This window comes from Oncorhynchus keta, chromosome 2 (genome assembly GCF_023373465.1).
Source record: "Oncorhynchus keta strain PuntledgeMale-10-30-2019 chromosome 2, Oket_V2, whole genome shotgun sequence".
NCBI classification, from domain to species: Eukaryota; Metazoa; Chordata; class Actinopteri; order Salmoniformes; family Salmonidae; genus Oncorhynchus; species Oncorhynchus keta.
In genome coordinates, this window is record NC_068422.1 from 58556070 (window position 1) to 58569947 (window position 13878).

Sequence of the window (13878 nt, forward strand, 5' to 3'; positions counted from 1 at the left end):
CCCTCTGTCCTGATAACATCACTGGCTTCTGGGATATCCGCCCGGCACAGTGGACATAGAGCCCTTTTCACGGATCATCACGCCTGTGTGTGTGTGTGTGTTCCACTGTGTCTGTTACTGTCTATATGTGCCAGTACCAAGTGTATAATACAAGCGTCCTCAACGTATGTGTGTGTGTGTTACTGTCTATATGTGCCAGTACCAAGTGTACAATACAAGCGTCCTCAACGTATGTGTGTGTGTGTTCCACTGTGTCTGTGTTACTGTCTATATGTGCCAGTACCAAGTGTACAATACAAGCGTCCTCAACATATATATATATGTGTGTGTGTGTGTGTGTGTGTGTGTGTGTGTGTGTGTGTGTGTGTGTGTGTGTGTGTGTGTGTGTGTGTGTGTGTGTGTGTGTGTGTGTGTGTGTGTGTGTGTCTGTATGTGCATGCGTGTGTCAGAGACATGCTTGTTCAGCACAGCCCCTTCAAAAAGGCCCATGCCCCCCCCACGGCATTTTATGGCTTAATCTCATCAAACTAAATGGGGAGGCAAACATGGTGGAGCCCGCAACGCAGCCACGCACACACACAAAAACAAGCTTAGATGCATTAGAGGTGCTAGCGTCGTCTGACACTGTTTAGCCCTCTCGACCGTTTCACGGTCAAAATACTAAGTTAGACTTGTCAGTCAGTTGTGACCTGGGCATTCCCTGCCTATAGAAATATACAGTGCCTTTGGAAAGTATTCAGACCACTTGACTTATTCTAAAATGTATTAAATAAATAAAAATCCATAAGCAATCTACACACAATACACCATAATGACAAGGCGAAAACAATCAATTCAATTAATTGGACATGATTTGGAAAAGGCACACAACTGTCTATACAAGGTCCCACAGTTGACAGAGCAAAAACCAAGCCATGAGGTCAAAGGAATTGTCCGTAGAGCTCCGAGACAGAATTGTGTCGAAGCAAGGATCTGGGGAAGTGTACCAAAACATTTCTGAAGCATTGAAGGTCCCCAAAAACACAGTGGCCTCCATCATTCTTAAATGGAAAAAGTTTGGAACCATCAAGAATCTTCCTAGAGCTGGCTGCCCGGGCAAACTGAGCAATCGGGGGAGAAGGGCCTTGGTCAGGGAGGTGACCAAGAAGCCACTCCTCAGTAAAAGGCACATGACAGCCCACTTGGAGTTTGCCAAAAGGCACCTAAGGCCTCCCAAACCATGAGAAACAAGATTCTCTGGTCTGATGAAACCAAGATTGAATGCTTTGGCCTGAATGCCAAGCGTCACATCTGGAGGAAATCTGGCACAATCCCTACGATGAAGCATGGTGGTGGCAGCATCATGCTGTGGGGATGTTTTTCAGCAGCAGGGACTGGGAGACTAGTCAGGATCGAGATAAAGATGAACGGAGCAAAGTACAGAGAGATCCTTTGGCCGGCAGGGATATCCTTGTCTCATCGCTCACTAGCGACTCCTGTGGCGGGCCGGGCGCAGTGCACGCTGACCAGGTCGCTAGGTGTACGGTGTTTCCTCCGACACATTGGTGCGGCTGGCCTCCGGGTTGGATGTGCGTTGTGTCAAGAAGCAGTGCGGCTAGGTTGGGTTGTGTTTCGGGGGACGTATGGCTCTCGACCTTCGCCTCTCCCAAGTCCGTACAGGAGTTGCAGCGATGAGACAAGACAGTAGACACTACCAATTGAATACCACGAAATTGGGGAGAAAAAGGGGTATAAAAGAAAAAAAGGAGAAAAAAAGAACCTGCTCAGGACCTCAGACTGGGGGACAATGACCCTAAGCACACAGCCAAGACAACGCAGAAGTGGCTTCGGGACAAGTCTCTGAATTTCCTTGAGTGGCCCAGCCAGAGCCCGGACTTGAACCCGATTCAACATCTCAGCAGCAACGCTCCCCATTCAACCTGACAGAGCTTGAGAGGATCTGCAGAGAAGAATGGGAGAAACTCCCCAAATACAGGTGTGCCAAGCTTCATACCCAAGAAAAGTCGAGGCTGTAATCGCTGCCAAAGGTGCTTCAACAAAGTACTGAGTAAAGGGTCTGAATACTTACACCACTGTTCAAATGTTTGGGGTCAAACAAAGCACATTTTTGTCCATTAAAATAACATCTAATTGATCAGAAATACAGTGTAGACATTGTTAATGGTTGTAAATTACTATTGTAGCTGGAAATGGCCAATTTGTTATGGAATATCTACATAGGCGTACAGAGGCTCATTATCAGCAACCATCACCCCTGTGTTCCAATGGCACATTGTGTTAGTTAATCCAAGTTTATCATTTTAAAAGGCTATTTGATCATTAGAAAACCCTTTTGCAACTATGTTAGCACAGTTGAAAACAGTTGTTCTAATTAAAGAAGCAATAAAACTGCATTTGTGGGTTGGATTACAGGCTCAAAATGGCCAGAAACAAAAAACTTTCTTCTGAAACTCGTCAGTCTATTCTTGTTCTGAGAAATGAAGGCTATTCCATGCGCGAAATTGCCAAGAAACTGAAGATCTCGTACAACGCTGTGTACTACTCCCTTCACAGAACAGCACAAACTGCCTCACAAGTCCTCAACTGGCAGCTTCATTAAATAGTACCCGCAAAACACCAGTCTCAACGTCAACAGTGAAGACGAGTGAAACGACTGACAAGTTTCAGAAGAGAGTCATATGTTTCTGGCCATTTTGAGCCTGTATTCAAACCCACAAATGCTGATGCTCCAGACACTCAACTCGTCTAAAGGCGGCCAGTTTGATTGCTTCTTTAAATCAGCACAACAGTTTTCAGCTGTGCTAACATAATTACAAAATGGTCTTCTAATGATCAATTAGCCTTTTAAAATGATAAACTTGGATTAGCTAACACAACGTGCCATTGGTACACAGGAGTGATGGTTGCTGAAAATGGGCCTCTGTATGCCTACTGTATTAAGACATACCATTACAAAATGAGTCGTTTCCAGCTCCAATCGTCATTCACAACATTAACACCGATCAAGTTGATGTTATTTGAAATGGACAATTTTTGGGGGGCTTTTCTTTCAAAAAACAAGGACATGGGGTAATTGTGTGTAGATAGATTAGGGGGGAGGAGGGACAATTGAATCCATTTTAGAATAAGCCTGTAACGTAACAAAATGTGGAAAAAGTCAAGGGGTCTGAATACATTCCGTAGGCACGGTATAGAGATAAATACAGCCTAAACATAAAACCATGACACTGAGTCTGGGGGAAAGAGCAGTATCATACTTATAGACACTGTATACAGTTTAGAATGACACACGGCCTAAACATACGATTTATGAATGTGTCCAGATTCAGGAAGAGCCTTTTTCATAGCAACATACAGTATGACACTTATTGAAATAGCTTAAAACATATTGCCAGGACTGCCCACAGAGCAATCGTGTTTTAGCTATACACAGACGTCTCGCCAGAAGTACCCTATAAATAAATGACCACTGAAAGTTACTTGTTTTATGTTGTTGCTTATATGTTCAATTAGTCAGTTTAATCTGATTTCATTTAATATAGATGACTTGTATTAAGGAGAACAATATGTCATTTGTTTAAACTGCTTACTCATATTCCCAAGTTCAGATAACACACACACACACACACACACACACACACACACACACACACACACACCTCACTCATTGTGCCCTTGTGAGTGAGTGGGACAGCCAGTCTTTGTTTGGAGTGAACCTTTTAAAGTTCCTCCACATGAATAGAGTCAAACAGAGAGGCTACAGCTCATCAACTGGCCATTCATTCAGCACTGTCCACACACGCACGCACGCACGCACACACGCACGCACGCACACACACACACCACACTCTCTCTCAATTACATTTAAAGGGCTTTATATTGGCATGGGAAACATATGTTTACACTGCCAAAGCAAGTGAAGTAGATAATATACAAAAGGGAAATAAACTATTAAAAAAAATGAACAGTAAACATTACACGCACAAAAGTTACAAAGGAATAGAGACATTTCAAATGTCATATTATGGCTATAGACAGGTGTTGTAACGACGTGTAAATAGTTCAAGTACAAAAGGTCAAATAAACAAACGTAAATATGAGTTGTATTTACAATGGTGTTTGTTCTCCACCGGTCGCCCTTTCCTTGTGGCAACAGGTCACACATCTCTCTCCCTCTGTGACTACGTTGCTGCTGTCACCTTGTGTTAATGTAAAGCATTAGAGGAAGGCCAACTTGTATGCGCATGTCTCTCTACTGTATAAAACAGGATGCTTCCAGTGACACGTTCTCCATTCTACTGTCAGCACCATTGACACAGAACAATTCAGGCCAGACAATAGAACCGGGCAGTTTCTACTGAGCCTCAGCATCTTCAGCATTTTATTTCAAGACAGTGAAACACTAAATGTTCCCGCTAATACATTGTTGCTAACTTGGTACAGTAAAGCTGACTAAGTAAAACGTTGTATTAAAAGAGTAAACGCAAACTAATCACAAAAGAAAAATGAGGACCCTGAGTCTGGTAACTAGGTAAAAGACCATGACCGATAGATAGTACTATCGAATCCCAACGGTCATACAAATCTCACGTCGGCATAATGTATGATTTAGGAGAACGCTAGACTGGCGTGCACTCATCTCAAGTTGAGTTTCAGCACCTCGTGGGGCTACGGGGAGAGCGGTGAAAAGACCGATGACAAACCTCGTAAGTGCTGCTGTATCACGGTCCCAGTAGAGTAGACCAAAAGAAGCTGAGAGAAGAAGTAGAGTCCCAAACTCTGATAGATGTTCCACGTAGTGCAGCCTGAGTGGAACTGTTGTGCAGGAGTGAGTTGGGTGAGGGAGGGGGGAGGGATTTGGCAGCGACTCAACCGGGAAGGTAGGTGGTTAGGGGGGAGATGATTCCAAAACCTCCTCCCCTCCTACCTGCTGTCTGTCCCTCTGCACCCTTCAGATCACTCTCGCGCGCGCGCACACGCACACACACACACACACACACACACACACACACACACACACACACACACACACACACACACACACACACACACACACACACACACACACACACACACACACACACACACACACACACACACACACACGCCACCCTCTCTTTCTCTCTTCCCCCCCATCTTTCATACAGTATAATACAGGGTAATGCGTTTAGACTGTGGAAGACAAACACAGTGAATCTATAAACAACCCAGTAGACGAGCTGAGTGGTGACAGCAGTGCAGAGAAGCTATATAAAACCTCGCACTAAATACACAGTCAAACGGATTCCCCCCTGGCTCAACACAGCAGACAATAGAGACGCAATGAAGTCAATACGGGTAAACGGTGTCAGTCCGTCTGAATACAGTAACAGTAGACAGACACCAGTCACACAGTAATCGCCATAGAAATAGAACGATATTTCCACGGTAACAGCCCCTGGGCTATGGAGAATGTACAGTGTGAGTTCAAAGCAACATGAGAAGACTAGAGGCCGTGTGACAGCAAGGTTAACCCAGGGTCAAACAAATAAAAACTAACTCTGAGCTGAGTATCATTTTAACCATGTTCCCCCCCTGCAGGAATAATGCCATTATTGTCTCAACCCAGAAAGTGTGTCCCGGGATATGTGTGACTACACACCAACAAGACGCAGGCCGAGCAATTTAGGAAATTGATTCAGGGCACATCATAACGATATAAAAGCACAGAGGCCTGGCGATGCCGAACGCGTTTATGCTCATTAAAGGTCAATTACCGTGAGACCCAGCAGACTTTTGCATGACAATAACCCGGAGGACAACATGTCATGATCGCCACAGCCCCTACAGTACTCATAGGTCATTCGCAGTGTCCTACTATAGGCAAGCACATGTGAAGCTTAGACAGAGCATAGCAGTCATACCAGGGAACAACTAGAGGTCATGGTAACGTTTATAGCTCAACACTAAATCTAACACACACACACACACACACACACACACACACACACACACACGCGCACCTCTATAAATCACACACCTAACCTTGCAACCCACAAATGAACGCAGGCACACACACACACACACGCACACACAACCACACACAGTGTTTCGATTGTCCTCGAAATGCACAGCATTGAAGCTTGTACTGTTCATTTCTGTATCCCAAAAGCTCCCTTTGCCAAAGATGGGAAGATCATATGATCAGACAGAAAAACAGGTGAAGCTTCTGGGCACCAGAAATCAGATTGACTATCTAACGAATAACCTTTTATGCCCTCGATATAGGTAACAAAGATGAATACTCTACTTCGTGGCTCAACTCACTCGCATGTCAGTAAAGTGCTCCAGCGCTGATGGAGTGCATTGTGGGTGGGAGAGTGTCTGCACTCAGGGACTCCGTATCCACAAAGCATCTCAAAGTTGGAGTGCTGATCTAGAATCAGTTTAGCCTTTTAGATCATCTTGAAAAATGTTATATGGACAGATCTTAGATCAGCACTCCTACTGTACTCTGAGACGCTTTGTGGACAGGCCCTGGTATATTCTGAGAAAGGGTGACACCTATGGCCTCCCACACCATAACGGCCTGATTCGGATTGCTGCCATACTCACAGACATCATCATCCACATCATGACCATGACAGTCTGTCAGCGTTAATGACTTGACAGGTGGTTTAGGCATTTGTGACCCGATTCAGGAAACTACGTTTTTTTTAGCAAAAAATGTTTTTTTTTGCAGAAATACCTTCTCGAGCGTGAACTTTCAAGTGCCTTAATAACCAACTTGTACACCATCTGTAAATACAAATAAAATAGTTAAATTACGAACCTAGTTGTTTAAGCCACAGAAAAAGAGGGCTACCTTCCTGCTAGCCATGATTGGCTGAGATTATGAGTGGGCTGGATATACCGAGAGAGGAGTTCTACCATACAGAAGGCTTCTGTCTATTTGAGCTCGTCAGTCTGTGTTGGTAATCCTGTCGAACGCTGCTTTTCTAAAAATGTATTGTGTAGTGGAGCTGCATTAAGTGTTGCTCTCCACTTTCTGGAGGATCAAGTTATGAAATCAGTGGAATTGGAGTATGATAGCTAGAGATGGAGAAAACACCTGTCTCCGGATTACATCTTCAAACTAAGGGCAACCGTGGTATGGCATTCCTGACAGGGAGACGCGTCCATCATGCATGTTGATGTATACAGGTAAGATAGTCTAGCATTAGCTAGCTACATTTTCAGATATTACAAGTTTCTAATTTTGACAAAGTGGTTTCATTTCTAGCTAAAGTGCACTCGCTCTAGCTAGCTAAAGTTAGCTGGCTGGATCCCTAGCTGACGTTATTATTATTTGTTTCCCAGATCCGTTTGCTTTTCTAATTAGAGCTTAAATGTAGCTAGCTAACATTGGACATGGTTGGTTAGCTCCCAGCACTGTGGCATTGTTGGCACTGTTCGTTGTTGTTTAACTAGCTAGCGTTAGCTAGCTCGTTAGCTAACGTTACGTGACGTGTGTACAACACCCGTTGAATATGGCTGGTGTCAGTAAATGTCTGCAAAAAAGCGCAATGAAATTGTTGCCAGCAGGGCTGGTCAGGAGTGCAGTGTATGACACACCATTTTGAAGACATCAAAATTGTGAAATAACATATGGATTCAATTATAAAATATCCCTTACACAGCCTGGAGGTGTGTTTTGGGTCATCCTGTTGAAAAACAAATGATAGTCCCACTAAGTCCAAACCAGATGGGATGGCTTATCGCTACAGAAAGCTGTGGTAGCCCTGCTGGTTAATAAGTGTGCCTTGAATTCTAAATAAATCTCAGACAGTGTCACCAGCAAAGCACCGCCACACCATAACACCTCGTCCTCCATGCTTTACAGGGGAAAAACACATGCGGAGATCATCTGTTCACCCACACCGTGTCTTACAAAGACACCGCGGATCGAACCAAAAATCTCCAATTTGGACTCCAGACCAAAGGACACATTTCCACTGGTCCAATGTCCATTGCTCGTGTTTCTTGGCCCAAGCAAGTCTTTTCTTCTTATTGGTGTCCTTTAGTAGTGGTTTCTTTGCAGCAATTCAACACCGTAGTACCCTCCAAGCTCATGATTAAGCTTGAGGTCCAGGGTCTCAACCCCACCCTGTGCAATTTGGTCCTGGAATTCCTGACGGGTCGCCCCCAGGTGGTGAAGGTAGGAAACAACATCTCCACTTCGCTGATCCTCAACACAGGGACCCAAAAGGGTGCATGCTCAGCCCCCTCTTGTACTCCCTGTTCACTCATGACTGCATGGTCACGCACGCCTCCAACTAAATCCTCAAGTCTACAGACGACACAACAGTAGTGGGCTTGATTACCAACAACGACGAGACAGGAAAACATCCTACAGGAAAATAACCGCTCACTCAACATCAACAAAACAAAGGAAATGATCGAGGACTTCAGGAAACAGCAGAGGGAGCACCCCCCTCCACACACACACATCGACGGGACAGCAGTGGAGAAGGTGGAAAGTTCCTCAGCGTACACATCAGACAAACTGAAATGATCCACCCACACAGACAGTGTGGTGAAGGCAACGCAACAGCGCCTCTTCAACCACAGGAGGCTTGAGAAATTTGGCTTGAGCCCTAAAATCCTCACAAACTTTTACAGATGCACAATTGAGAGCATCCTGTCGGGCTGTATCACAGTCTGGTACGGCAACTGCACTGCCTTCAACCGCAACAGACGGTGGTGCAGTCTGCATCACTGGGGGCAAACTACCTGCCCTCCAGGACACCTACAGCACCCGATGTCACAGGAAGGCCAAAAAGATCATCAAGGACATCAACCACCCGTGCCACCCCGCTACCATCCAGAAGGCGAGATCAGTACAGGTTCATCAACGCTGGGACCGAGAGACTGAAAAACAGCATTTACAGTTGAAGTTGGAAGTTTACAAAGACTTAGGTTGGAGTAATTAAAACTTGTTTTTCAACCACTCCACAAATGTCTTGTCAACAAACTATAGCTTTGGCAAGTTGCTTCTGCATGACACAAGTAATTTTTCCAACAATTGTTTACAGACAGATTATTTCACTTATAATTCACTTCATCACAATTCCAGTGGGTCAGAAGTTTACATACACTAAGTTGACTGTGCCTTTAAACAGCTTAGACAATTCCGGAAAAGGATGTCATGGCTTTAGAGGCTTCTGATAGGCTAATTGAAATCATTTGAGTCAATTGGAGGTGTACCGGTGAATGTATTTCAAGGCCTACCTTCAAACTCAGTGCCTCTGCTTGACATCATAGGAAAATCTAAAGAAATCAGCCAAGACCTCAGAAATAAAATTGTTAATACTTGGAAGCAATTTCCAAACACCTGAAGGTACCACGTTCATCTGTACAAACAATAGTACACAAGTATAAACACCATGGGACCACGCAGCCATCATACTGCTCAGGAAGAGGGCGTTCTGTCTCCTCGAGATGAACATACTTTGGTGCAAAAGTGCAAATCAATCCCAGAACAACAGCAAAGGACCTTGGAAATATGCTGGAGAAAATAGGTACAAAAGTATCTATATACACAGTAAAATGAGTCCTATGTCGACATAAGCTGAAAGGCTACTCAGCAAGGAAGAAGCCACTGCTCCAAAATCACCATAAAAAAGCCAGACTGCACATGGGGACAAAGATCGTATTTTTGGGGTAAATGTCCTCTAGTCTGATGAAGCAGAAATAGAACTGTTTGGCCATAATGACCATCATTATGTTTGGAGGAAAAAGGGGGAGGCTTGCAAGCCGAAGAACACCATCTCAACCGTGAAGCACGGGGGTGGCAGCATCATGTTGTGGAGGTGCTTTGCTGCAGGAGGGACTGGTGCACATCACAAAATAGATGGCATCATGAGGGAGGAAAACGGTGTTGATATATTGAAGCAACTCAAGACATCAGTCAGGAAGTTAAAGCTTGGTCGCAAATGGGTCTTCCAAATGGACAATGACCCCAAGCATACTTCAAAGTTGTGGCAAAATGGCTTAAGGACAACAAAGTCAAGGTATTGGAGTGACCATCACAAAGCCCTAACCTCAATCCTATAGAAAATTTGTGGGCAAAACTGAAAAACTACGTGTGAGCAAGGAAGCCTACAAACTTGACTCATTTACACCAGCTCTGTGAGGAAGAATGGGCCAAAATTCACCCAACTTATTGTGGGAAGCTTGTGGAAGGCTACCCGAAACGTTTGACCCAAGTTAAACAATTTAAAGGCAATGCTACCAAATACTAATTGAGTGTATGTAAACTTCTGACCCACTGGGAATGTGATGAAAGAAATAAAAGCTGAAAAAAATCCTTCTCAACTATTATTCTGACATTTCACATTCTTAAAATAAAGTGGTGATCCTAACTGACCTAAGACAGGGATTGTTTTACTCGGATTAAATGTCAGGAATTGTGAAACAAACTGAGTTTAAATGTATTTGGCTAAGGTGTACGTAAACTTCCGACATCAACTGTATCTCAAGGCCGTCAGACGATTGAACAGCCATCACTAGCACAGAGAGGCTGCTGCATACATACAGACTCAAATCATTGGCCACTTTTAATAAATGGATCACATGCAGCTAACACAGACATATGGAAATGTCTGCTCTACCAAAAATTACAACCAATTAATTGCAGCATTACCACAAAAATGGAAGAGGCAAGTAGAAGGGGGAAAAAGTAAGAACTTGTATGTCGGCCCTTTATTAAAGAACATAAATGGTTAAACAAAAGTGTGATAAATAAAACATACCAATTTCATTTAAGGACCAAAAAACTGGCAGCTGTGCCATATAAATTGCAAAATAGTTGGGAAGAGATTTTCGATGTACCCATTCCATGGCACATGGTTTATCAATTGATACGCAAAAGAACGCCGGATGCAAAACTTCACATTTTTCAATATAAATTACTATACAACATTCTTGCAACTAATAGAATGTTATATATATATATGGGGGATACAATCTGCCCAGCTCTGCAGATTCTGCTGTGAGGAGGCAGAGTCATTAGATCATTTATTTTGGTATTGTCCATATGTAGCTCATTTTTGGTCACAGGTCCAGGAATGGCTGAAGAATTGCAACATTTGCCTAGAACTAACACTACAGATAGCAATACTGGGTGATTTGAAAAGCTATAGTCAATCAATCAATAATATAATAATTATTTTAGCAAAAAAATATATTTTTAATTTACAATCTTTAGAAGCTACGAGAATATGAAGGTTCAATTATTTTGTGAAGCATCACAGCACAGTTGAAAAATACATGGCAAGTAGAAATCTGAAATGGATGGTGTTGAGAGACAGATGGGAGGGGTTGAGTGGAGCTGAAGGGTGGGACTAATAACAATGTAGGGCATAAGGGACCTGTAGAATGTATATAGGTTCCAGAGCTTTTGTGAAATAGCATAGTTACAAATAGAAATCATCAAACTGGATGGGCATCAGAAATAGAGGAAGGACTAAGGACTAAGAACAAACAAGAGAGAACTATTGTAAAGTAGACTGTGTCTGTAGAGTGTGTGTAAGATGTATGGATTGAAGGTAGAAGCAGAAGTGTTTATTAGTTTACTCCAATTAGGGGATCGGAGGGTTTAACTTGGTCATCTCTCATCCATATATTTATATGTACATATTCTTATTCCATCCATTTGTGTGTATTAGGTAGTGGTTGTGTAATTGTTAGATTACCTGTTAGATATTACTGCACTGTGAGAACTAGAAGCACAAGCATTTCATTACACTCACATTAACATCTGCTAACCATGTGTATGTGACCAATAAAATTTTATTTGATCATTTGATGTTGAGATGTGTCTGTTACTTGAACTCTGAAGAATTTACTTGGGCTGCAATTTCTGAGGCTGGTAACTCTAATGAACTTATCCTCTGCTGCAGAGGTAACTCTGGGTCTTTCATTCCTGTGGCGGTTCTCATGACAGACGGTTTCATCATAGCGCTTGATGGTTTTTGTGACTGCACTTGAAGAAACTTTCAAAGTTCTTGAAATGTTCCGTATTGACTGACCTTCATGTCTTAAAGTGATGATGGATTGTCTTTTCTCTTTGCTTATTTGAGCTGTTCTTGCCATAATATGGACTTGGTCTTTTACCAAATAGGGCTATCTTCTGTATACCACCCCTACCTTGACACAACACAACTGATTGGCTCAAACACATTAAGAAGGAAAGAAATTCCACAAATTAACTTTTAACAAGTCACACCTGTTAATTGAAATGCATTTCAGGTGACTACCTCATTGAGCTGGTTGAGAGAATGCCAAAAGTATGCAAAGCTGTAAATCAAGGCAAAGGGTGGCTATTTTAAGAATCTCAAAAATAAAATAAACGTTTCATAGTTTTGATGTCTTCACTATTATTCTACCATGTAGAAAATAGTAGAAATAAAGAAAAACCCTTGAATGAGTAGGTGTTCAAAAACGTTTGAACAGTAGTGTATGTATGTATGTTCTTTCGAGTGTGCGTGCGTGTGAAGGACAGACGTACCTTTGTGAGCGGCTGGTTTGGTCTTGTCTGTGAAGCCCTGACTTCGCCGGTTGCCGGCGGCGCCAACCGACCCGCGAGGTGTGATGTCACTGCCAGCAGTGGACACCCTCGCACTCGGGCCTGGAAGTCTGAGCGGGAGAGCAATAAGAGCGTTTACACTCAATGGCACAAACAGCAAGGATTAGGCAATACGTTCATGAAACGTCCAATCATTTTCCACCCATCTGTAACCACATTGTCAGCTAATCTCCTGCGCAGCCATAGCCGGGAGTCAAACGCAGCGTTCGAGCCGGGTCCGTCTTTCACATAGGCCTATAAATTGCCAATTCAACATCGGTGGAGGAAACATAATTCTGTGGCTGTCGGCATTGGTCTGATAAACAAAATATGACCGGTAGTTCAATACTGGTGTAAAACATTTAAAAAATATATATTTTTAAAGGCATTCCCTTTACATGACCAAGCAGGATTGCATGGGCTTTTGTTAGTGGGAGAATAGGTCCTGCTCATTAGACTTTCAATCACGTTGAGTAGAAAGACTGTTGTTGGCCCGTGAATTAACTGTCTTATGAATTCAACTGGGCTATAAGTCATCATTAAGTTCCTGTCCGACAACAAAGACCATGATGGTATGAGCGTTCCGAAATGAACACACTGAAAATGTTATTAGTGTATAAACAAGCTTTCTATGATAAAAATACAAAAATATCCATTTAGCAGACACTTTTATCTAAAGGGACTTAGGGTCAATTTACTTGCAATGCATACATTTTGCGTACGGGTGATCCCAGGAATCAAACCCACTATTCTGGCATTGCAAGAACCATGCTCTACCAACTGAGCTGCAAAATGTAACACAAAATTTAATTCTGAGTGAGATATTAAGTCACAGGCTTCACTGCTAGCCTATTCATGATATACACTGTTTACATGATGAAACGTCTTCTGTCTATTCTCATTCAGGATGTGGCCACATGAAATCGTAATCATGAAATGATCCTAATGTCACCTATGCTCCCCCTGGATGCACATCAAGACCGTTTTCATTCAAGCCGAGAAAGAAAATAAAGCATAAAGATGAAACGGAAAAGCATTGGAGGAGAAACGCATTACAATCTGAAAAGGAGAAAAAACACCATTCCAGATATTGAATGTACTTACGCCTGCAGTTACACATGCTGACCAGAGGGCGGCGCTACTGCATTGTTTTGTAAATTAGACTAGAAGCCGGTGCAAAACTACAAGGGATGGACAGCATGCACTCTCCTCTGGGCAGGCAAAAAGCGGATGTTTCCGTTTTTTAGGGATACAGTATTTTCAACCTAACTTCTGTTTTCCCCTGAAAAACA

The 13878-nt window shown here is 43.0% G+C and overlaps 1 protein-coding gene across 8 annotated transcripts in view; it reads right to left on the bottom strand.

Annotated features, from left to right (window-relative positions):
- Positions 1-13878, bottom strand: part of nav2a (neuron navigator 2a) — a 316095-nt gene that overhangs the window by 64218 nt on the left and 237999 nt on the right. For all 8 annotated transcript variants that reach the window (XM_052479066.1, XM_052479059.1, XM_052479063.1 and 5 more), the window contains one exon: positions 12530-12657. In XM_052479066.1, coding sequence (XP_052335026.1) covers positions 12530-12657 — 128 coding nt within the window. The remainder of the gene's footprint in view (positions 1-12529; positions 12658-13878) is intronic.